Genomic DNA, 23,682 nt, shown 5'->3' with positions numbered 1-23,682 from the left:
ATTTGATAAGTAGGGATGGTGCTTGCTACTGTTCTGATGAGCATAGATCTACCAGTTTGAGATAGCAATTTAGATTTCCAACCTTCTAATCTTTTGTTTATTTTCTTCATCATCTCTTTGTAGTCTCATTTTTTGGAGAGATTAAACGTTGTATGAATTTCCAAGTATTTCATATTTTATGACGATTCTTTGTATGACAAATTCTCCAATATTTTCCTCCTCGCTACATGGCTTGTATTTTGAGTTATGTAAATTGAGGATCTACTCTGATTGATCTGTTGGCCTGACTAGTCTTGATATTTTGCTAAGGCATTTTTTATGGCCTTTGTCGATTTTTCTTTTGCTTGCCCAAAGATTATAAGATCATCTACAAAAAGAGTGTGAGAGATGGGAGGGCTTTCTCTACTGATTTTTATGCCTTCCAATAGTCTGGTATTTTTAGATCTTACCAATAGCCTTGAAAGAATTTTTGTGCATAAGATGAAGAGAAAAAGCGAGATGGAGTTCCATGGACCCATTCTTTCTTCGGTGTATTGTCGTTGATAGATGATAAAACTTTGTATTTAAGTCTGTTGTTGTGAGCCAATTGATTCTCAACTTTTGCCTCCAAAAGAATTCTTCATTCGCTTGCTGATCTTGAAGTTTGTGGAGAAGGTAATTTTCTCTGTAAATTCGGTTGGTCTGACGTGGTGCTATGTGATTGACTAAGCTCCATCTTGATTTGCTGGATATTAGACTGGATTCTCCCGAAGTGATTTTTATTCTAAATTTTGAGTTTTTTTTATTTATTTCCTTGATCTTGCTACACAGAATAAAGGACCCGCCTTGTCAGGCTTTTCGCCTAAACCACTTGTTTCATCTCTAAATCCCAGAAAGTGACATGGATCCATGGGATTACCTTAGAAAAATGAACTTTCACTGCCAATTTGTCCAACGGCAATCAAATTAGACAGCGTTTACTAAACAATAAGATGTATAGATCACAATAGCTGTGCAGAACTGCAGATATTGAACGTAATGCAATCAAGTGGGCAACCTTCACTCTAAAAGTAAGAAACAAAAACTTGAGTTACAAAATATAATTGAAATTAAAAAATCAAAATAAATTCCTACCAACTTATTTCACGCGTTTCATTGATCTTCATAAAAATTGCTATATCAAAAGTTAGTTTCTTCACTCAGTTACAAAATCAGTAAAGAAATGGGTAACTCCAGGTAATGATGCAGTGGCACCCACGGTCGATGACGTGTACTAAAACCACCAAAAAGAGGGGAATCAGAATGTAAAGGTTAAATCAGTAGAAGCCGGTGAACAACAGTTCGTGTACAAATGTTGGTTGGTGCAACCAATGATGTTGGGCAAAAAGAGCAGATGGGGGGAAGTTCTTTTTCAGAACAAGCGCTTCCTACAATCTGCAGCACCACAGTAACAAGTCATCTGTTTTATCTTCCCATCCGGGCCATACACACTATCAAGGGCATAGCCGTAGTCATATGTCAGCTCCTACAAGCAATAAACAGCGGATTTGATTACTTCAAACTTCACTCACAGATATCTCTACATCGAAAGGAAAAATTGAAATAAACTACCAAGAATGTCAAGGTCCAATACAAAGAAAACATTTCCGGGACATATCAAGTGACAAATTGACTCCAAAGACAGTGCACTTCACTGCACTAACGAAATATCACAGCAAGGGAATAGAAACCACGGCTGTTTGCCTAGCAAGCAGTTCTGCTAATAACAGAGTTGACAATCAACGTATATCATAACTTTGGCACAGGCTCTATAAATCATATAACTCCAACCAAATCGCATATCAAAGGCATTCCATGTGCCCCAACTAGCCTGCTTAAAGTAAGCATATACCTGTATATTCCTCCAGCCTTATCAGTATGCATATGAAATTTTTAAAAACAGGCTCATTTCTGAATATGTAAAAGGATGAATAAGAAGTTAAAAGTTAACAGTTCAAAAATTTGAACCATGCCCAAATTCATGATGTCAACATGTGCACATACTATGATGATTAATTAACCATGTAATATATTTTAACACGTACATGCTGCACCAATTGTCATCAACCAAAGAGAGATCAGAATCACTTTTTGTAAATAAATAGGACGGGATATCAAAGTTATCCATGTTTTAGACAGTGTTAGTAAAAGCATCCTCAAGTGCAGAGCGAAAAAAGAGAAGCACATTTAGATCACGCTTTTTTCAGTTAATTTGAAGCATAAAAAGTGTGCTTTTGTTTTTTTTTCTTTTTTTCTTTTTTTGCAAAAATAAAAAAAAAATAGCAGTTTTAAGCATCAATGTTTATCAAGCACCATCAATTTAGATGAAGTACATAAGGAAGATGAGAAGGTTACACATCCTTTGATGACAATGATGATGGTTCTATGCTTAATGATGATGATGATTATATACTTTCGGATTGCATATATTGCTTTTTTATTTTTATTTTTTAAGTAAAAATGTGTATTCCTTACATTTGCATAAAAGTCGATACCTACAACTCCTGTGTTTTTTTGGGGATTGCCTGTTGGGAATATTTTCATTCAAGTACTTTATTTTGATTGCGGCTATCATGTATCATTGTAGTGTATATTTTGCTAATTACAAGAGAAGTAAATAAAATGCTATGATTAAACTTATGTAATTAGTTGATCTTTTTTTTTATAGGTGTGTTACTATCTTGATTGTCATGTTGCATCATACACTTAACAAAATGAGTTAATAGGCCAAATATATTACTATCTTGCCATTCTAAACTTTTTTTTATATATTGTATTTTATGAATATTTTGCTATTACATATTGATCTTTAAAAATATGCACTTTACTTCAACTGAATGTGTGATGGCATCTGCACTTTAGTTCACTTGTCGTTTTCACCAATGCTAGTTTCGAAGTCTTCAGTAGTGAGGGGTGGCAGATGGAGAGACATGCAAATGTTCAATATCCATATTTAAACAAAATCCATATTTGAACACAAAACCCAGCAAAGGTAGACTAATAATTGTGTTTGAGAGAGAGAGAGAGAGAATAACCTGCAAAGGAGGTATGTTGTCCGCCGCAAATAGCATTACTCGAGCAAGTTTGATGTCATGGTGTGAGCTCAAAACACATTGGACGAAAAGATTAGGCTCACAACTGTGATTAATAAACCTGGCAATGTTTCCAGTGGATCCTGCATCAATGCAAAACTCAGGCACAGTCTCAGATTTCAGGTCATCAGGCCGGCCTGAAGAAATGATTGTTGATACAGATACATCTCGTAATCGCCTCTGTTAAGGAAAAAATGTAGGACAAAATAAATTCAGTGTGCCATGGAAGGAAGAAAAATAAGTGAGTTCATTAATAGGTCATATAAAATGATTTAGTTTTTTCACCATAGAAGAACTCCCATTAATTAATCATGATATTTGTCTCTTTGAAATTAATTAATGAGATCATATTAGTAGACAATGGAGGAGGAACAAGTCAGACATGCAAACAACTTTTCTTTTAAGTACCTTCAAAATACATTCTTGTCTTTCAAGAAGAATTTAAAACTTTGTGATTCATACTTCAGTTAGCACTACAATCCAATACATAAGTAGAACAACAAGAATGATCGAAGGCTTAGCAGGGCAAAGGATGATAATAAATTCATAATGTAATATCTACTAGAGTTAAGGTAGCTATACCTCTCTTCCACCAAGACCCCTCATTGTTTGCAAGCAGTCAATGTCAAAAATATAATTATTCTCAGAGACATTATCCAAATCCTGAGTCCGCATAAGTATTCCTGTGTACTCACAAACTGGTGCCCCCGAAGGTATGAAGTCCCAAGATCGAACAGCCCAACCTTTCTTTGGAGTACGGAAAACCTGTTGACACCACCAATAGGTTTCAGGGGTTAATTAGAATATTTTGACCGTTCTAAATGGACAATGAACATTTTAGGTAACTTAAACAAATGAAAACCTCAAGTCGATACTTCAGTCCTCTCTGAGACGTTCGGTTTACACAATCTGGTCCACAGCCACATTTTGGACCACACTCAAAGACAACATCCTTGGCTTCAATTAATCTGTGAGGTGCAACATTAGTAGGACTCATCAAATAAACTACTAGAACGTAAATTTTCTAAAGCTCATAAAGTCCTCCCACCTAAACAAAAGTAAGCAAATTCAATTGAGGCTATAACTGAATTCACTTCTCACCTGCCACCGTCACGTGATACATAAGGGAAGTCAGAGCCATTAAGCATAGCACAGGCACAAATCTTGGGGTCCACACAGTGTCCTTTGCAACTGCATCCAGTGGCATTTGTGGGAAGCTTTACATTTTTTTCCACTTGAATAGACTTGCAATACTTGAAACCTGAAAGTAAATATGTAGCAAGCATAGCATAGCACTTGAGAAGAAATAAAGTACACTCACTCAATCTGAAGAACAGTACAAAAAGAGAATGTAAAAGGCAGATAATAAAAAGACAGGATGCTACAACTACCAAGAAAGCATAACTACATATAAGTCAAGGATGACATTGTTTGATCCCCGGGTCCAGTCCTCTTAAAAACACATTATTTAGTGGCTGTTGAGAAAATAATGGGAATAAATCATTTATAGGGAATAAACCAAATAATTTATTCATAAAAAAAAAAAAAACAAGGACTAATAATTAGACGTTATAGAACAAATGCAAAGCATTAGCCATCCCTACTTTTCTTTCTGAGGCAGCAAACCAACTTCAACAACTAAGGTCGATTAACACAAGTTTAGGAAAAAAATAGTTAAATTATTGACAAAAGAAATGCTAGAGATACGCATTTTGGTTGCACTAAACTTCAAGAAAAGCATATGCTGAGCTTGTTAAGATGCTCATCCAAGCTATTTCGCAACAAGCACAACTGGAGCTCGGACTTAAGCTCAATATCTCAGCTCTTCATAAAACCTTAGCAAAGCCAACCTCAAGGAACAAACTTTTCATTCTGTTTAGTTGCATGCCTCCCCCACCTTTGGCTTTCCTTTTCCGTGCTCCTCCATTCACATGATCTCTCTTGCCAACCCACAAGCCTTGAGCCAACATGGCAGGATGTAATCTACCTCAAAACAAATAAATTAACCCAAATTTGGGAAATAGGCAAAACCAAGGACCTAATGAAGCCGGTAAAACAAGGTTGTTGGGGATACAAATCAATTAAATAAAGCAAGAAGGATCTAACAAGGGTAAGCTTAGAACGGACTGAAACCATGCAATGAGTCAACTAAGAGTCTAAGACATGTCACAGGCAAGCAAGAACTCCCAAACTCTTACATAAGATAAGATAACATAAGATAAGTATCCATAGTAAAGATGCCAAAATTGATAGTTCAACTTGCCTATTGGTGCAACAGGTGGATCATCAACCAGATTTGTAGCAGGAATGGGAAGACTTTCTTGACCACCAGTAATGTCCTCGCACACCAACCTTAACCAGAAAGCAGAACATCTTAAGCAAAATTATAAGTTTACAACTCAGAATATATAAGATCTTTGATACATTGTTTTTTACATACCCACGTATTTCGGACACAGATTGAGGCACGCGTCCAAAAGAAAAGTGAACCTACAATAAGAGTGAAACTACATGAAACAAAGGTTCATTAAAGGCTCATTGGTTTGCCAATAAGACTAATCTAGATGAGTATGGGATCCAAAGTTTTCACAAAACAAGAGCACAATTAAACAAGGTACACTGCATCCAAATTTTACTTGGTATCTGATTAAATATGGAAGGCCAAACATGTCATCAAAGACAAGATTAAACATCAGGTCAGAAAAAATCTATTACTTCTATAATTTCTGATGCATCTCCTTTGTATTCGATTGAGCCGCTTCATCATTTTATTTTATTTTTAACTTTATTTTCATTGACCTGTCCCAACCCTTTACAGTGCTAAAAAAGACTTTTCATTGTATTGTCATTATTACCATAATAAACCCACTAGGTTTTTTGACATTAAGATTAAAAGAAGGTTTGAAGACAAAAGGTTTCCTACCATTTATGACTACTAATTCAAAAGAGAAGAAAAAAATGCATCGTATAGTGGTTATTGATTTCCCAGTACTTGTCTCTTTGACTTTCCTACACTTTTTTTTTTTATAAGTAAAACGAAATTTTATTCAACAAATGTAATAGGCAAAGCCCATGTACACAGGAAGTATAAAAAAGAAAACACCTAATTACATTCTAAGAAGGGGAAAATGAAGACAGAAAATCATGAGCTGAAGCCCCATCAAGCCCTAAAGCAGAAAACCATTGCAATAAAGAAAATACAAAGAATTTCCAGATTTCCTCTATAGTGCGCTCCTTGTTATTAAAGGATCGCTCGTTCCTTTCCCACCAAATACACCACATGAGACACCAAGGAACCATCTTCCACACCGCAGCCACTTGTTTAGAACTATGAAGCCCAATCCAGCACACAAGCAAATCCACTACTTTCATCGGCATCACCCAAACCAACCCAACTCTACTGAACACACCACCCCACAATGCCTTTGCCATCTCACAGTGCAAAAGTAAATGATCCACAGATTCCCCATGTTTCTTACAAATGAAGCACCACTCCATAATAACAAAACCCTGCTTTCTCAAGTTATTGATCGTCAACATATTTCCAAGTGATGCTGTCCATATGAAAAACACTACTTTGGAAGGCACTTGAGACCTCCAGATTTGCTTCCATGGAAAAGGAGAACAATGCTGAACAGTCAAAACCTTGTAATAAGACCGTACCGAGAACTTTTTACTTCCCGTTTGCTTCCATGTCAATTTATCCCTCTCCTTACCCCCAACCCGCAGGGAATATAGGAAGCTGAAAAAATCAGACACCTCATCAAGTTCCCAGTCCAGTATTTAAGTCTTCTACCATTTTATTATTACTTTTCCACCAACGAAAAAAGACGATTCATTTTGTTGTAGCTATTGACTCATTCGTTATTTACCCAGTTGGCTTCCTCACCTCTTAACTATTCTACTTTAATTATTTTCCCACATTGCGGAGTTGACGACTATTAATTTAGAATAGCACTCAACTAGCCTCCAATAAACTCTAAATATCATCGTACTAGACAATGTTAGTATACTAACATCTCTAACAAGGTAGCCATAAAGGAGCACATTGTCCACTTTTATGATCAGCTTCTCAAAGATCAACACCCATGGCGGCCTAAGGTAGATGGGCTGACTTTGGACACTATCGATGCCCCAAGTGCAGTGTGGTTGGAAAGGTCATTTGAAGAGGAGGAGGTGTTTAAAGTTCTAAAAAAGGGATGGGAAAAGACAAGGCCCCAGGCCCTGACGGTTTCACAATGGCTTTCTTTCAGGCTAGCTAGGACATTGTCAAAAAGGATATTATGAAGGTATTTCTTGAATTTCACTCATTCTTGAAATTCGAGAAAAGTCTCAATGCCTCATTTATCGCCCTTATTCCAAAAAGGGCAAGGTCAGTGAAGGTGCAGGATTTTCGCCCCATTAGCTTGGTGAGTGGGGTCTATAAAATTATCACCAAAGTGCTAGCTCAGCAGATGAGAACGGTAATAGGGAAGATTATATCGAAGTCCCAAAATGCCTTCGTGAAAGGGAGACAAATTCTTAACTCGGTCCTCATTGCTAATGAATGTCTGGAAAGTCAAGTCAAATCCGACACTATTTTATGCAAGTTGGATATGGAGAAAGCTTTTGATCATGTAAATTGGGACTTCTTGGTATACATACTTAGCAAGTACGGCTTTGGGGAAAGGTGGTGCCAATGAATGAAGCATTGTATCACTACTGTCAAATTTTCTATCTTGGTGAATGACATTCCTAAAGGTTTTTTCAATAGCTCTCGAGATCTGCAGCAAAGGGACCCTTTATCACATCTTCTCTTCATTTTAGTAATGGATGTTTTAAGCAAAATGTTGAATGGAATGGTGGATGGAGGTTTCATCTCGAGCTTCTCAGTAAATGCCTCCACTCACGGTAATCTCTCAATTTCTCATCTTCTCTCCGCATATGACACATTGATTTTTTGCAAGCCGAATCTTGATTAGATTAACTCCCTAAGGGCTCTATTGCTCTATGTCGAAATCGTCTCTAATCTCAAGGTCAATCTTGCAAAATTGAAAATTGTTCAAGTTGGTGAGGTTGATAATCTAAGCAAACTGGCTGATTTCCTAGGCTGCAAGGTGTCATCCCTGCCTATGAAGTATCTTGGTCTCCCTCTGGGGGCCCCTCATAAATCCAAGGCTATATGGGACAGGGTTGTCAAGAAAATCGAACGCAAACTCGCGGGTTGGAAGCGACTCTATCTTTCCAAAGGTGGCAGAGTCACTCTTATTAAGAGCACTCTTGCTAATCTTCCCACAGTTTCTCTCCTTATTCTCCTTGCCTGCAGGTGTGGCGCATAGATTGGAGAAGACCTTTTGTGATTTCCTATGGTCACATCTTCTCTTCATTTTAGTAATGGATGTTTTAAGCAAAATGTTGAATGGAATGGTGGATGGAGGTTTCATCTCGAGCTTCTCAGTAAATGCCTCCACTCACGGTAATCTCTCAATTTCTCATCTTCTCTCCGCATATGACACATTGATTTTTTGCAAGCCGAATCTTGATTAGATTAACTCCCTAAGGGCTCTATTGCTCTATGTCGAAATCGTCTCTAATCTCAAGGTCAATCTTGCAAAATTGAAAATTGTTCAAGTTGGTGAGGTTGATAATCTAAGCAAACTGGCTGATTTCCTAGGCTGCAAGGTGTCATCCCTGCCTATGAAGTATCTTGGTCTCCCTCTGGGGGCCCCTCATAAATCCAAGGCTATATGGGACAGGGTTGTCAAGAAAATCGAACGCAAACTCGCGGGTTGGAAGCGACTCTATCTTTCCAAAGGTGGCAGAGTCACTCTTATTAAGAGCACTCTTGCTAATCTTCCCACAGTTTCTCTCCTTATTCTCCTTGCCCGCAGGTGTGGCGCATAGATTGGAGAAGACCTTTTGTGATTTCCTATGGGGTAATTCGGAGGATATGAAAAAATTCCATTCGATCAAATGGGAAAAGGTTTGTACACCTATGGCTAATGGTGGATTGGGGCTCCGCAACTTGAGAACCTTCAACAAGGCCCTACTTGGTAAATAGTTATGGAGATACCACAAGGAAAGAGACGCCCTTTAGAGGGAAATTATTGACAATAAATATGGGAGCTTACGGGGAGCTTGGTGTTCCAATGCAGTAAGAGGGGCCTATGGCATGGGTTTGTGAAAATTTATACGCATCAATTGGGAAGATTTTCTTACTAATTGTCGGCTAGCGGTGGGTAAGGGCAATCAAGTCAGCTTCTAGCACGACGCTTGGTGTGGCGAGGTTGCTTTGAAGACCACTTTTCCTTCTCTGTTCAGGATTGCGTTTGATAAGGAGGCCACAATCGCTAACAATCTGGACAGCTCCTCTAACTTCACTCATTGGTCAGTAAGATTCGCTCAAGCGACACGGGATTGGGAGTTGGGAGATATTGCTGGTTTTTACAGCGCGTTACAAGCATTGAATCTACGTGCCGATAGAGAAGATCGTTTGCTTTGGTTACCCACAAGGAACAAGAGTTTCTCAGTGCATTCCTTTTACAAGGTACTATCAGCACACCCCTCCAATGCATTCCCTTGGAAGTGCATATGGAGGTCTAAGGTTCCCTTAAAAGTGGTTTTCTTTGTTTGGCTACCATCCCATGGGAGTATTCTGATTATTGATAAGCTGAGAAGGCGTGGCCTCTACCTCACATATTGGTGCTTCATGTGCAAACATGACAGTGAGTCAGCAGATCATCTACTCCTTCATTGCGAAGCAGTTACGGTTTTATGGGATGACATCTTCACAAGGCTAGGTATGGCGTGGGTAATGTCTAGAAGGGTGATTGAACTTTTGGCACATTGGATAGGAATCCAGGGTAAGGGGCAGATTGCGGATATTTGGAAGATGGTGCCACTTTGTCTAATGTGGTGCCCCTGGAACGAAAGGAATAGTCACTATTTTGAGGATAAGGAGCGCTCTCCAAAAGGGTTTAGGGATTTCTTTTATCACACCTTAGTATTATGGGCTTCTTCTATTGTACAAAATGGCACTTCTTTCAATGAACTCTCGTAGCTCTTAGCTTGTAGCTAGGCTCTTTGTATACCCCCAGTGTACTTGGGTCTCGCCCTTTTTCTTAATCTAATATATTTCCTTCTTAATTATCAAAATAATAATAATTCTTCTATAGATATGCTTCAATTTTGTTTTCTGCAAACAAATGACATCCGCCTTCCAAAGCCTTAAGAGAGCTCTTATTCTTAGTCGTTTATTAATCTCATTCAACCCCCTAACATTCCAGCTCAAAATTTTGGACTTCATTTATTAACTACTCGCGCTCCCCTCCTTTCCATCATAATTAACTAACCACATCAAATGCTTCAGCTCCCTATCTCTTTTAGACCCTACTCCATGTTGTCCTGCTTCAATGGCTATGACCAGAGCCTTAAACTGCTCTTCATAACCCACACAAGAGATCCCCATGCAGCTCTAAAGTTCCTATGCCTTTTTCCAAACCCAATCAGTAATACCAGGAGGGACCATGCTTAAAGGGGTAGGATCCTCTCCAGTAGCCTCCTCCTTTGATGCATGGTTGCCTGGATCATACACCATCATTGTCCCTTCCCCACTAACCGACAAAAACCCATAGTCTTCAACAACTGTCTTCACAGACACCCTCAGAGGACTCACCATGAGCCGTTACATCCCCCCACGCCTAAATCAAGGATAATGCCACCAACTTTGGTGACCCAGGATCCACTGGCAGAATCTGAGACAACCCACAAGGAGAAGACCCTCCCTGACACATCAACAATAGGGATACCCTCGATGATTTCCCCCACCTCCACTTCCAGCAACTGAGGGACTACCGCCTGACCTCCCCCCAAGTCGCCACACACGGTCAACACTTTTTGTCCCAGACTCGACCCAAGGGTACAGTTTCAGGCTCCACAAACGAACCCAAAACCCTGGAGCTCTGGCCTCTCCCCTGCCAAACCGAACACGGGCTTCTAAGGCCTAGCCCGTTAGCCACCCTCTTCCCCTTCAGATCACCCAAGCCCACTCCACTTTGATTTCCAGCCCACTTGGCTTCGTTGGCCCACTTTGAAGACGCCCGCCCCTTTTTTCTCCTTTGCACACCGTATTAACCAACTTATGTTTGATTGCAGCAACTCAACCTGGCCCTTCATCTCCTGCAAAGCACGAAGCGTGCTTTCCTCATTCAAACTGGCAGCTCCACTGCAAGTTTACCCCATAGCCTGGGCTCCTACAGAAGCGGCAACAACACCCCTTTGCAGGCCTACCCCTCCTCTCGAGTCTACCAATAAGTCAAGCCTACCCCTGACCTTTCCTCGTGGTTGAAGTACCTCCTTGTACGACCTGAAAGGAGGTTGTTGTGATGGTTGTGCAACACCTACACAACCAGTCTCCCTCAGTGCCTCTGCCAACTTCCTCCAACCTCTTCCATCCCTATCCTCTGGAAAGAACAAAAAGTTCTGATATCCACCCCCCCAAACTCCAACTCCATAAAACGACCACGAAAGTTAAAGCATCTCTGTGCCACATAGCCCTTGTCACCTTCTCTATGCGCAAAGTAAAACTCCATCCTCCCTACCTTCAAGCAATCCTCCAGAGCTTTAAGGAGCCATCTTGTCGTGCCTAGCCCCAAACTAACCTCTTTCACCACCTTCCAACCTTTCTCTTTTATATGGACAAACCTCCCATCTCTTGCTATCTCAAAGGACTTGGATTCTATAACCACCAGTTCCAAAGGACTCATATCTCATTATAAACAAACACTAACTCACCACTACAATCACCAAAACATCACCATAATGAAAGAATGAAACTTTTCATCATCAAAGTTTTGGTTGTACAGAGAGAAAATCTTGACGCAAAATAGAGTGAAACCTTAATATAACATTTTTGGAACCCCACTTTACTCAAAAACTAAAACCTAAGGGTTTAACAGGAATAGTTCAAATTTTTAAACTACTAACCAATGTGGGACTTAACCCCTAACACTAACAAGTGCATTGAAGGCAATAACCACAAATACACAATTAATGAAATGCAGTCAAAACTAATGTTTTGTAAACCAGTATGGCCCAAGTGGTGAAGGTCTTGGTCTTGGGGTATCACTCCCTTCAAGGTCCAAGGTTCAACACCTCATAGGTGCAAACAATCCTTTATGGCCACACCCCTAATGAAGAGCCAGCGATTTAACCAATTCCGTGTAAGGAAACTTCTGAAGATGCGGCGCACGGGATCAGGGTTTACTCTGCAAGGGTGGGTCTAAAGGGCCTACCTTGGAGAGGTCCCCAACATCAAAAAAAAAAAAAAAATTAATAAATGTTCTGAATCAGCTTACAATGAACTTCAAGTTTAGAGAGGAAGTCAACAATCCCATAGAGCAGCTCAAACTGCCGCAGCATCAGCAACCATTAGCAAAGAACTGAGTGAATTTTATCACTTTGTGGCAATAGAGAATATCCAAAATTGTATGCACCATTATGGCTCCTTTTTTATTAGTTATGATTATATGGTTAATGTTGTATACCAGATGGCAGAACCTCTCAACAAGAGTAATTAGGCAAATTATTAATTAACAATAGTTGTGTCTATAGACAATTAAAGAAGATGTATAAACCTGGTTAGTGGTCAAAATTGGCTGCCCTTCAAGCCGCCTCAGGCGATACTTATATACAGTAAATCCAGAAATACCTTTCTCTGCCCAGTATTGCACAACCTGTTAATAGAAAGCACATTTTATAGAAGAAACAAAGTTCTAGCAAAATGCAAGCAATGCAAAACGAAAATTCACAACTCAGATCAGTGAATATCTTCAAAAGGTCCCATCATGGGAAGAGTAAGGGTCAAACATATTTTGCAAGATTGCCATCAAGTTTTCAAAATTAAATTTCTGATGGAGAGTTATAGGCGATTGACAGTGGAATCAAAGACCTTTGTGTTTTCGAAAGAGGGCAGAATTAGCATTTGTAGTACTGAAAATAGCAGAAGGATGGTTAAGTTTATTTCCCTAAGTGGGTCATCGGGTTCATGGGTTGCACAGGTTGTGGAGGGAATGTTTAGAACCTTTTTGTGCAAAGGTTTCTTAAGAAAACTGAGGTTGGGTAACGGAAGTTCTCACCATTCAACGCCAAGTTAACTAGAGGGGTTGTTTTTTGCAATTGGCTGAATTCTAGAATGGAAGGAGGGGTTTTTTGGTTATCCCTAAAGGCTCGAATGGTAATGGATGGAAGGATTTGCATATTACACTCGATTAGCCGTTGGTTTCAAAGCCTCTGTTTTTGAAGATGCAAAAAGAGTGCAAGATTCTCATCCCAAACATTCCCAGGTTTGACGGGGAGCGGGGTCTGGTAGTGGGGCAAATGTGGGGAGGTCCTTCCCTTCCAAAGGTGCCTCGTATGCTGGTTTTGAGGTCACCGGCGAGTCTTCCGACAGGCAGCAATTCTATTGTGGTGGTAGACAAGAATCGGAAAAAGGGTAAGGCTATAGGGGTGACAGTGACAACAGTCAACTACTTGCTCCACATGTTGACAATTGTCATTTTGTGAAGACTGGTGTGGGTGGTGGTGGGCATTCTGATGGCTACTCGAGGGTGGGGGAAGTTGAACGGGTTTGTGGGCTGTTAGAGCTGATATGTCAAGAGTTATGAAAAAGGTAAGCGATCTGATGAACAAATTTGATACGGGTTTGGGCCATGGGTTGCCTGGCCCACAATCTTTAAACATTCATGCTGAGCTAAATACGAAGAATAAGAAGCTAAAAGGGCTGAACCCTAGTCTGGTGGGCTAGGCCTGAAGAATCTTAACATTGGGGGGCCGAATCTTAGACCCATCCCTTCTGAGTGGCAAGTTAAATCTTTACCCAATTCATCTTCTTAAGCCTTGAGAGTTCTAATCTCCCGAGGGGTTGTTCCGAGCACCTCCTCGTCAACATAGAAAGGGTTGCCAGCCGCCAATGACCCTCCAGTTTGCAACGTGGCGCAGTTTCCGACCTTAGTTGGTGTGAACAGTTGCGACGAGGTGATGGCTTCAGCTAGGTTGCCTCAGAATGAAGTTTTTGACTATCCTCAAGGCAACGATGGACCTTCACAGCCTTTTGTCTACCCTCAATCATCTTATGATGACACAGGGATGGGGATACATTCAAATGTCGTTGCACCTGCGATGGTGAGAGGATGTTCCTAAGATAAATGATGTTGTGGTTTCCTCCAAGGTTTTGTGTACTTTGGAAGAAGATGATGAGGTTCTTTCATATCATGAGGTACTCTCGAATTATGGGTCTATGGAGGGGCCTAATCTGCAGCTGGTTTGCAAGGAGTCTGGGGTAGGTGCTTTTATAAACAAATTGGAGGATTCTATGGATGAGCCTAGCCCTATATGTTCTTTGCCTCCAGTGCCTTTATGGGCTGGTTTACATTCAAATTGGGTTCTTCATAAGATAGATGAAATTCATGATTGTGTAGGGATTTCTTGTGAAGGTTTCAAAGATTAGTTTAAAGCTCTTCTTATTTCCATTGAGACGGGACAGCCCCTTTAGCTAGGTATGCTTCTAAAAAAGAAAGGAAGCTTAAGAGACTTTCTTGTTCTATCAATTACGATGAAAGGGAAGGAACTGCACGTAGGGGAAGGCACAAAGATAGGGTGAATTTTGGTGTTTTAAGAACATGTGGCTGAAAGTAGATGGGTTTACAAACAAGGTTAGATCATGGTGGTCCTCATCAATTTTTGGGTACTCCTAATTTCATTTTAGCTGGGAAAGCTAAAGCCCTGAAAAATGATTTGAAAAAATGGAATATGGAAGTTTTTGAGAACATTATTGATCAGAGGAATATTATTTTTGAGGAGTTGCATTGTTTTGATGAAAAAGAGGTTGATTGGGCCCTCTCGATTAAAGACAAGTCAAGAAAAATTGTTGTTGAGCCTGAGCTAGAAAAAATACTCCTATGTAGGAGATTTCATGGAGACAAAAATCTTGAGCTCTCGGGTTGAAGGAAGGGGACAAGTGTAAAAAGATTTTCCATAGGGTAGCTAATTCCCATCAAAGAAATAATGCCATTGACATCCTTCATTAGAAAGGTAGGATAATTTTGGACAGCACTAAAATTAAGGATCATATTGTTCGCTTTTATGAAAAGATTCTCACAGAATAATACCTTTGGAGGCCTAAGGTTGATGGGCTGGTTTTTTATTCGATTGATTAGTCAAGCGTGACTTGGTTGGAAAGATCGTTTGAAGAGGATGAGGTGCTTATTGTGTTAAGAGAGATGGACAAAGACAAAGCATTTGGCCCATATGGATTCACAACGGCTTTCTTTCAAGCTTGTTGGGCTATTGTTAGGGAGGACATCATAAAGGTTTTTCTTGAATTTCACCTGTTAATGAAATTTGAGAAAAGTCTTAACGCTAAATCCATTGCCTTTATTCCAAAAAGGGAAAGGTCGGTGGAGGTGAAAGATTTCCATCCTATAAGTCTAGTGGGTGGGGTAAACAAAATCACTTCAAAGGTTCTAGCTAATCGTTTGAGTGAAGTTATGGGAAAGATCATCTCGAAGTCACAAAATGCTTTAGTTAAGGGAAGACAAATTCTTGATTCGGTCCTCATTGCTCATGAATGCTTGAAAAGTAGATTCAAAGACGGTGCCCAATTATTCTTTGTAAACTGGATATCAAGAAGGCTTTTGATCATGTTAATTGGGATAGCTTGGTGTATATTCTTGATAAGTATGGTTTTGGGGAGAGATGGTGTAAGTGGATGGAACATTGCATCACAACTGTCAAATTCTCGGTTCTGGTTAATGGCACTCCTTAAGGATTCTTTAATAGTTCTCAGAGTTTGAGACAAGAGGACCCTTGTCTCCTTTCATGTTCATTTTAGTCAGTGGAGGCGGCGCTAGCCAGCTGGTCAAATATAAGGGGCAGAAAACCAATCAAAGATATTTGGAAGATGATCCCTCTATGCATTATGTGGTGCGTATGGCAGGAGCGAAATGAGAGGACCTTTGAGGATCAAGAAAGATCAGTGGAGGAGCTTAAACTGTTATTTTTTAGAACACTTTGTAGCTGGGCCATTGCTGTGGATTTTAATGGCATGGCCATGCATGATTTTCTTATCTCTAATGTGCCTACCTAGTTAGGGCGTTAGTGTTGTAATACTGGCTTTGCTATTGATCAATACAATTTGTTTATTTATCAAAAAAAAAATGTTCATTTTAGTAATGGACGTGTTGAGTAGAATGTTGAAGGTGGCAGCAAATAGGGGCTTTATCTCGGGTTTTTCGGTGGGAGGTTCATCAAATGATTCAAATGGTAGCATAAATGTATCTCATATCCTCTTTGTTAATGATACGCTGATTCTTTGTGAGCCGGATCCCGATAAGATTCATTCCTTAAGGGCTCTTTTGCTTCGTTTTGAAGTTCTCTGGCCTTAAGGTGATTTTTTTTTTTTTTATAGGTGCCTTAAGGTGAATTTATCGAAATATGAAATAGTCCATGTTGGCTTGATTAATAATTTAGGAGAATTGGCTGCTATTTTGGGTTGTAAGGTGTCATCTTTGCCTATGAAGTATCTTGGTCTTCCCTTGGGGGCTCCTCATAAATCCAAGGCAATGCAGGATGGGACTATTGAAAAGATTGAATGTAGATTGGCTGGTTGGAAAATGATTTATTTGTCCAAAGGTAATAGAATCCCATTAGTCAAGAGCACTTTATCTTAACTTTCCAACATACTTTTTATCTTTATTTCCTTTGCCTACAAGGGTGGCAAATAGAATGAAAAAATTTTTTCATGATTTCTTGTGGGGAGGTTTAAAGGATGAGAAAAAATGTCATTTCATTAAGTGGGATAATCTCTATACCCCTTTATCTTGTACAGGTTTGGGGATTAGAAAGTTGAAAATTTTCAATAAAGCACTTTTAGGGAAATGGTTATAAAAATAAAAATAAAAAATAAAAAATAAAAAAAATAAAAAAATAAGGAAATGGTTGTGGTAGTATCATTGGGAAGGGGATGCTCTTTGGAGGAATGTTATTGATGTTAAATATGGGAGTATTTTGGGAGGTTGGTGCTCAAATGAAGTAAGCAGGGGGCATATGGTGCGGGATTTCGGATACTTATCCGAAATGGTTGCAGAGATTTCATCAGTAATTTCATATTTGAGGTGGGAGGAAGAACACGAATCAGATTTTGGTATGATATAATGTGTGGTGATGTTGGTTTGAAGAATGCTTTCCCTTCTCTTTATAGGATTGTGTTGGATAAGGGTACTCCTAGCTGATTATATGGACATTTCTATTGGTTTTCTTTAACGGTCTGTGAGGTTTATTAGAGCTATTCATGATTGGGAAGTGGGGGATATTATTGAATTTTACAATTTTTTTTTAATAAGAAAAGAGGATTGTAGAAATGAATTTTACAATATTATATACACTGAATTTAAAGGTTGGAGACTTGAAAGGGAGGATAGGTTGCTTTGGATTCATTCAGGGAATAAAACATTTTTGGTCAAATCCTTTTGTAAGATTATGTCAACCCATTCTTCTATTGTTTTCCCTTGGAAAAGCATTTGGAGAAGCAAAGTTCCTCTCAAGATTGCTTTCTTTGGTTGGCTGGCTTCCAACTGGAAAATTTTGACTATCGACAAGATGATAAAGCGCGTCATTATTATAATGGATTGGTGTTTTATGTGTAAAAGAAATGGAGAATTAGCAGACCACCTACTTCTTCATTGTGATGTGATCAAAGCTTTATGGGATAAAATTTTTATTAGCCTTGGTATTGCATGGGTGATGCCTAGGAGGGTGCTAGATTTATTGTCATGTTGGAGAGGAATTCGGGGCAATCATCAAATTGAGGTTGTTTGAAAGATGGTGCCTTCATGTCTAATGTGGTGTACTTTGAATGAGAGGAATGGTCGCTGTTTTCATAATAGGGAATGTTCGATGGGAGGGTTTAGAGATCTTTTCTTCCATACATTGTTACTTTGGGCTTCAGCTGTTCTATTGAATGGAACGGCTGTTTTTCACAGCACTTGGCTTGTAATTAGGTTTTTCTCTTGTGTACTTCATGTGTACTTGGGTTTTGCCTAATTATGTGGATTAATAAATTCTTCTTACTTATAAAAAAATTATATTGGAAGTCAAATATTGAAAAAATATATCATTTTGTCTCTCGTATTTTAAATTCAAAAAAATTGAACAAACTGTGAATTTTATGCACAAACATTAAAGTTTCCATGCAACTGGTAGAGAAAAGGAGGCCTAACTAAATACTGGCTCTAATCAAGAGTTATTAGACGATCAATGCAAATTTATGAGAGAGAAAACAGTTTCAATTCCAAATTAGAAAAATTGCCGCATGCATATTGAAAAAGAAAACTAAATACATTGATCAGTTATCTCTGGTTACATTACTTCACTCAAATTAACAGCAGATATACAGAATTTGGATCTATTTAGGGAAGAAATGAGGATGATCAAGGGGGAAATTACACTAATGCAAGACCTAAGTCATCGAGAGATATAAATTAATACCAAATGCTTAGAATCACCTTGTACAAACCATCATATGTGTAAACTCTACCAGTGTAGCTGCTTTTAGATTCATGGCCACGAACGACTCTAACTGGCACACATTGCTCCACACAATTCTGCAATTGAGGCCAAAGTAGGTACAAGTCAAGCAATACTGTTTCAAATTCCAAAGGCACTCCAAAGACTCACTTAGGCCTCTTTTAGTTACACAATTCAAATGAGATGAGATGGGATATTTTATTGAAAATTGAATAAAATATTGTTATAATATAATTTTTTAAGATTAGTTTTATTTTCGGATTTGAAAAAGTTAAATTGTTTATTATACTTTGTGTGGGGATTTGAAAAAACTGTAATAATGAGATGAGATAGTTTAAGTTTGGGTAAACAAACGAGGGTAGAAGGAAATTTCCTCCAACCCATTTGAAAAATTGATGGGTCCCTTGAGCATGTGACAAACACATGCTTTTCTAATGGAGAGACATGTCAATTTCTAGAGTTAAGACTTCTAAAAAAAGGCATGCTCTTGTCACATGCTTAATGGACACTTGTCATATTTGTAGATAGGTTGGAGGAGGCTTCCTCAAACCCAATTTGGAGGTCAACTCCATCCATTTCAAAATACACACCTTGAGCGCCAAATTCCCACGCTCCATCTTTTGATCCTGAATTTGACGCTTATTACCAGTTAAATCATGTCCACCTTGGCCAGTATACACAACATCCTCAGCATTATCCAGGTCATCCTCATACATTCCAGACAATACAATGGCAACAGCTAGCGGGAAGGTACGGTTCATGTACTCCTATTTTCCAAAAAAGAAATAAATATTTTCATTAATTCTACTTTAGCTCCAATTCCCAACCAAGTGAAAGAACATTAAATTTTTTACTACATCAACAGGGACTGAGACTACTCAATCAGGAATAGCCTTTAGTTATTTAGTCATTGATTTACAGTATAGCATCATTAGCACAGAGATAACAGGGTAGGAAAAAAAAAACATAGCATATAAGAGGCTAAAGATCAACTGAAAAATCAAAACACCCAAGAAAATGTAAAGAGATTGGTAGTTTTTACTTCTATAGCATATGCACAGTGTCAAGTTGCAATTCACATGCATTGATAGTTTGGAACAACTGGACCTAAAATCTCTAATTTTCAAGCAAGACCCTCAACTAGATACACTACTTACACAAATTGTAAATAAGTTAGCATCTTCTAGTACGCCAAATTTAATAAGAGAGGGTATTGAATAAGTTCTAGCTTTACTTGGCCGGGATAAATTCTTGCAATTTATAATGATTTCAAATGGCTTCAATTGTAACCTTGACTAATTTTTTAAGTATTGGCCTAGATGTAACTTGAGCTTTCCTTTAGGCATTAGAAATGGTATAGAATCAATCTCGACCATAAGTTGGAGACTTAAGCTACACCATCTACAACAGAAGATCAGACGAGAACATTAGGAATTTACTGGGGGGAGATTGTAATGCCCTGAATTTAGTATGGGAGGATGATAAATAGGATCTCACATTTCTTGAGAAGAGAAGTTCTTGCAATTTATAATGACTTCAATGTGCTTTAAATGTAACCTTGACTAGTCACTAGTCTTACGGAGGGTAGGCCCAAATGTGACTTGGAATTTCCATGAGTCATTGTGTATCCCAAGAAATGATGCTTCAAGGGAGCACTCAAAAAATAAAGCATAAAGCTATTAAAAAAGTATAGGGCATATGAAAGCAAATTAGCCAAAGTGATATCATTTATAATGCTTTTGAGAAATGCAACAAACATTTCTTGTTCTCCTAACCTGAATATATTACAAGAACTACAAATAAAATGTATCTGTATATATTTCGATCAATAAAATTTAAAAAAAAAAAAAACTAATAAATACAACAACCTTATATCAACTATTATTGGACCACACTACTTAGTACTCCAACACTTCATGCAAAACAAAAAATTACAGGAAGAAAACGTATCGAAAGCTAATGGATTGCATTCTCAGGCATCCCCTAACCAAGAAAGCACAATGGTTGAATTACCCCTTTCTTGTAATTCTGCCCCATATAATCAATCCCGTTCAGCCAATGACTATGAAAGCCAACAGCAACCATTTCAGCACGAGCATAGAACTGATGCCCAACTTTAATACCTGCCATCACGATCAATCATCAATACCTCTGGGTAACAATTTGTGGGGGGCCAGAATAGACAAGGAGTTCAAAACATACTAAAATGAACAATACCAAAATACAACGGAAGAACAAGCAACCAACCTGGAATGTCACCAATTCTTTTCTCAGAGTATAATATTTCATTAGTCTCCATCATCTGCCAGAGATTTTCATTTGGAGAAAGAAAGGGCTCATTTTATCAGAATGTTGTAATGATAATTAGTTTACCATCATATTCTCCACAACCAAAAGAAGTCACCATTATTATTAATCAGGATATGACTGCAGACCAATGAAGGACTAAGAACTTGAGCGCATTATCGTCACCGTCCTTGATACATTAACATGACCATATTACTTTTCATATCTCACACTATGTATATTCTACAACAAGAGCAAATGTAAAATTAACCTAACATTGTGTTGAAAATGACAACTGTTCAAGCCTATTAGTTGCAATTAGTGAAATCGAACTTACGATGAGTTGTCTAATAGTAAAATTGTTTATGGAAAAACTTAGCCATGATTATAAGAAAGAACCGTCCACTCTTCAAATGTTGACTTGCCTTAGATACAGCCTTCAGATCAGGTCGCTTCGCCTTGGACTTCGTATCTTCGGCTGCAGCTCGTTTCTGCACAATTGGCATGTTAAATATAGCGTAGGAAAAAAAAAATAGCAGATAAATAATCATGAGCTTCAAAATTCAACATCAGAGCTCTAAAAATAATTTTTATACCACTACGCAATAATTTCATGCACGAAACAACCTGATTGAAGTGGATGCTAACCTTAGATTTTGAAGCTTTGGAAGCTTTCCTTTCTGCTTCCGCTTTCCCACACCTCTTTTCCTCTTCCTGCACCCCAAAAAAAAAAGAAAAAAAAGATGCTGAGTGATCCACTCAGCGTGAACCGAAAAGAGGAACAAAAAGTGACCACACTCACCTGCACAAAATGGAGATAGTACTTGTTGAACAATCTCAGGGTCTCCTTCACCTTGGCATGGTCACTTTTCTCAAACGTACACGCGGCAACAGCCTCAGTCGCTTCTAAACTCCGATTCATGGGCTCCGCCGCCACCTCGAAACCCTTGTGGGTCTTTTCCAGCTCCACATTCTCATTCTCTCCGTTTGCAGTTTTATCAGCACGAGCCCTTTTACAGCAATGCTTGACGCTTTTTCCTCTACCGCCTCCACCACTGTCTTTTTGGTCACTCAGGACTCTCCGACGAAACAAGAGCTCCTTGTCGGCCCTCTGTTTCTCCTTGATTCTAGCGCTCACTCTCCTGGTAAAAACCTCCGATTCGGTTTCGGTGCATTTGAGAGACTGCGCCACCATCCTCATAAAAATTGAAGTGGGTTCGAGAAGATAGGGTGAGATTTTGTTAGGGTTTGGAGGTCAGAAGGGCATAGAATGGGTGTGAAGCAAGCACAAATGTCCCACCCTCTCCAGTCTCAAGGAGAGTGAACGTGATTTTTCTTGTTCATTTGGCGATTTCGAACTCCCGCGCCCTGCTTTTTCATCTCCCTCTCCCTCTCTCTCTCCCACTCCCCTCCCCGCTGAGAGAGAGTGTGTGATCGCGTGGATTCGAAGTGCGTGGGCTCGGTGAGTTGTTGATGGGACTCTTCCTTTTTTTTGTTTTTACTTAATATTAAAGTGTAATTGGGATGATAAATGGTATGAAAATTAAAATAATAAAATATTATATTTATATTATTAATATTTTGATATTTAAAAATTTTAAATTATTTATTATATTTGGTAGAAAAATGTTAGGAATCCGTAGTCCATCCGCTCCTTTTTTTTTAGTTTTTTCTATTTAATAATTAAGAAATTATTGTTTAATAATATTGTTAATTTTTTAAAATATTTTAAAATAGTAAAAAAATGATATTAAAACCAAAAAAATATACACTAGTAGGATTGGGCAATGGGATCACCCAGCAGGATCCCTAGTGTTGCCCTATTTTGTATGGAAAGAGAGATATTACTCATCATCTCACACTATATATTTTATATATTAAAATTTTATTTTAAATTTTTTTTTATTATTGTTAAACTAATTTAGTTGTTTTACATATCATCTATACACCACATATTTATCATAGGAAAAATGAAAAAAATAAAAGTAATCATGATGTATGTGCAAGAATGATAAATAGAATTATTAAAGATTAATATTATCATGTGTTGACTATCACAAGTGCAAGTATTGTACATTCTTTTTAAAAGAATTAATTTTTTTTATAAAAATTTTATATATATTCATCTTTTTTTAAAAGAAGTGCTCGACACTTACTCATATTAAATAGTGCTATTTGTTTTTTTTCTTTTTTTTCATGTGTTTTTTAACCATCTTACATATTTTTTTTTTAAATTATAACGTCATTAAAAAGTATTTTTTAATCACTAAATAATAATAAAAAATTGTTAGGACCCACTATCCATACACGGATAGATTTTGATAGTGAGATAAGATGATTTTAGTTGAAATTAAATTTTAAAATTAAATAAAATATTTTTTTAATATTATTATTGTTTTGAAATTTGAAAAAGTTGAATTGTTTAATGTATTTTTTTGTGAGAATTTGAAAAAATTATAATGATTAGATAAGATGAGATGAAATGTTTTTTTCCAAACCTAGCCGCATTTTCCTAAGTTTTTTAGGTCTCGTTTGATTACACATTTCAGATAAGATGAAATGTTTGTTGAAAGTTGTACAAAATATTATTATAGTATAATTTTTTCATATTAGTTTTGTTTTATATTTTGAAAAAATTGAATTATTTATTATATTTTGTATGAAAATTTGATAAAATTGTAATAATTATATGAAGTGAGACGAGACAGTTTGGTTTTGTGTAACC

General features: G+C 38.0%; 1 protein-coding gene across 2 annotated transcripts; it reads right to left on the bottom strand.

Annotated features, from left to right (window-relative positions):
• Window positions 1-1,106: 1,106 nt before the first annotated feature.
• LOC122307316 (histone-lysine N-methyltransferase, H3 lysine-9 specific SUVH4-like) lies at window positions 1,107-22,423 on the bottom strand. Of its 2 annotated transcripts, none has more exons than XM_043120126.1 (15): window positions 21,760-22,420; window positions 21,606-21,671; window positions 21,383-21,448; window positions 20,919-20,973; window positions 20,685-20,794; window positions 19,262-19,438; window positions 18,650-18,748; window positions 12,725-12,823; window positions 5,551-5,600; window positions 5,374-5,462; window positions 4,212-4,371; window positions 3,973-4,078; window positions 3,693-3,875; window positions 3,054-3,290; window positions 1,107-1,504 (listed from the first exon to the last, which is right to left on the bottom strand). In XM_043120126.1, exons 1-15 carry the CDS (start codon window positions 22,156-22,158, stop codon window positions 1,391-1,393), a joined length of 2,010 nt encoding a protein of 669 aa, XP_042976060.1. In that variant the 5' UTR covers window positions 22,159-22,420; the 3' UTR covers window positions 1,107-1,390. The 2 variants fall into 2 exon arrangements, with proteins under 2 accessions (XP_042976060.1, XP_042976059.1); XM_043120125.1 differs by lacking the exon at window positions 1,107-1,504 and adding an exon at window positions 1,578-1,870 and having other exon boundaries at window positions 21,760-22,423.
• Between the last annotated feature and the right edge of the window lie 1,259 nt (window positions 22,424-23,682).

This window comes from Carya illinoinensis, chromosome 4 (genome assembly GCF_018687715.1).
Source record: "Carya illinoinensis cultivar Pawnee chromosome 4, C.illinoinensisPawnee_v1, whole genome shotgun sequence".
NCBI lineage: Eukaryota > Viridiplantae > Streptophyta > Magnoliopsida > Fagales > Juglandaceae > Carya > Carya illinoinensis.
Note: the sequence above shows the minus strand (reverse complement) of the source record. Positions and strands in the feature narration are given on the sequence as shown.

Excerpts from the sequence above, each read along its gene's own strand:
- LOC122307316 (XM_043120125.1), bottom strand. The coding sequence starts at position 22,158 with ATGAGGATGGTGGCGCAGTCTCTCAAATGCACCGAAACCGAATCGGAG. Across the intron at positions 20,974-21,382 it reads ATCTGAAGGCTGTATCTAAG|ATGATGGAGACTAATGAAAT; the intron begins GCAAGTCAACAT and ends AATCTCTGGCAG. Across the intron at positions 4,372-5,373 it reads TCCACCTGTTGCACCAATAG|GTTTCAAGTATTGCAAGTCT; the intron begins GCAAGTTGAACT and ends ATTTACTTTCAG.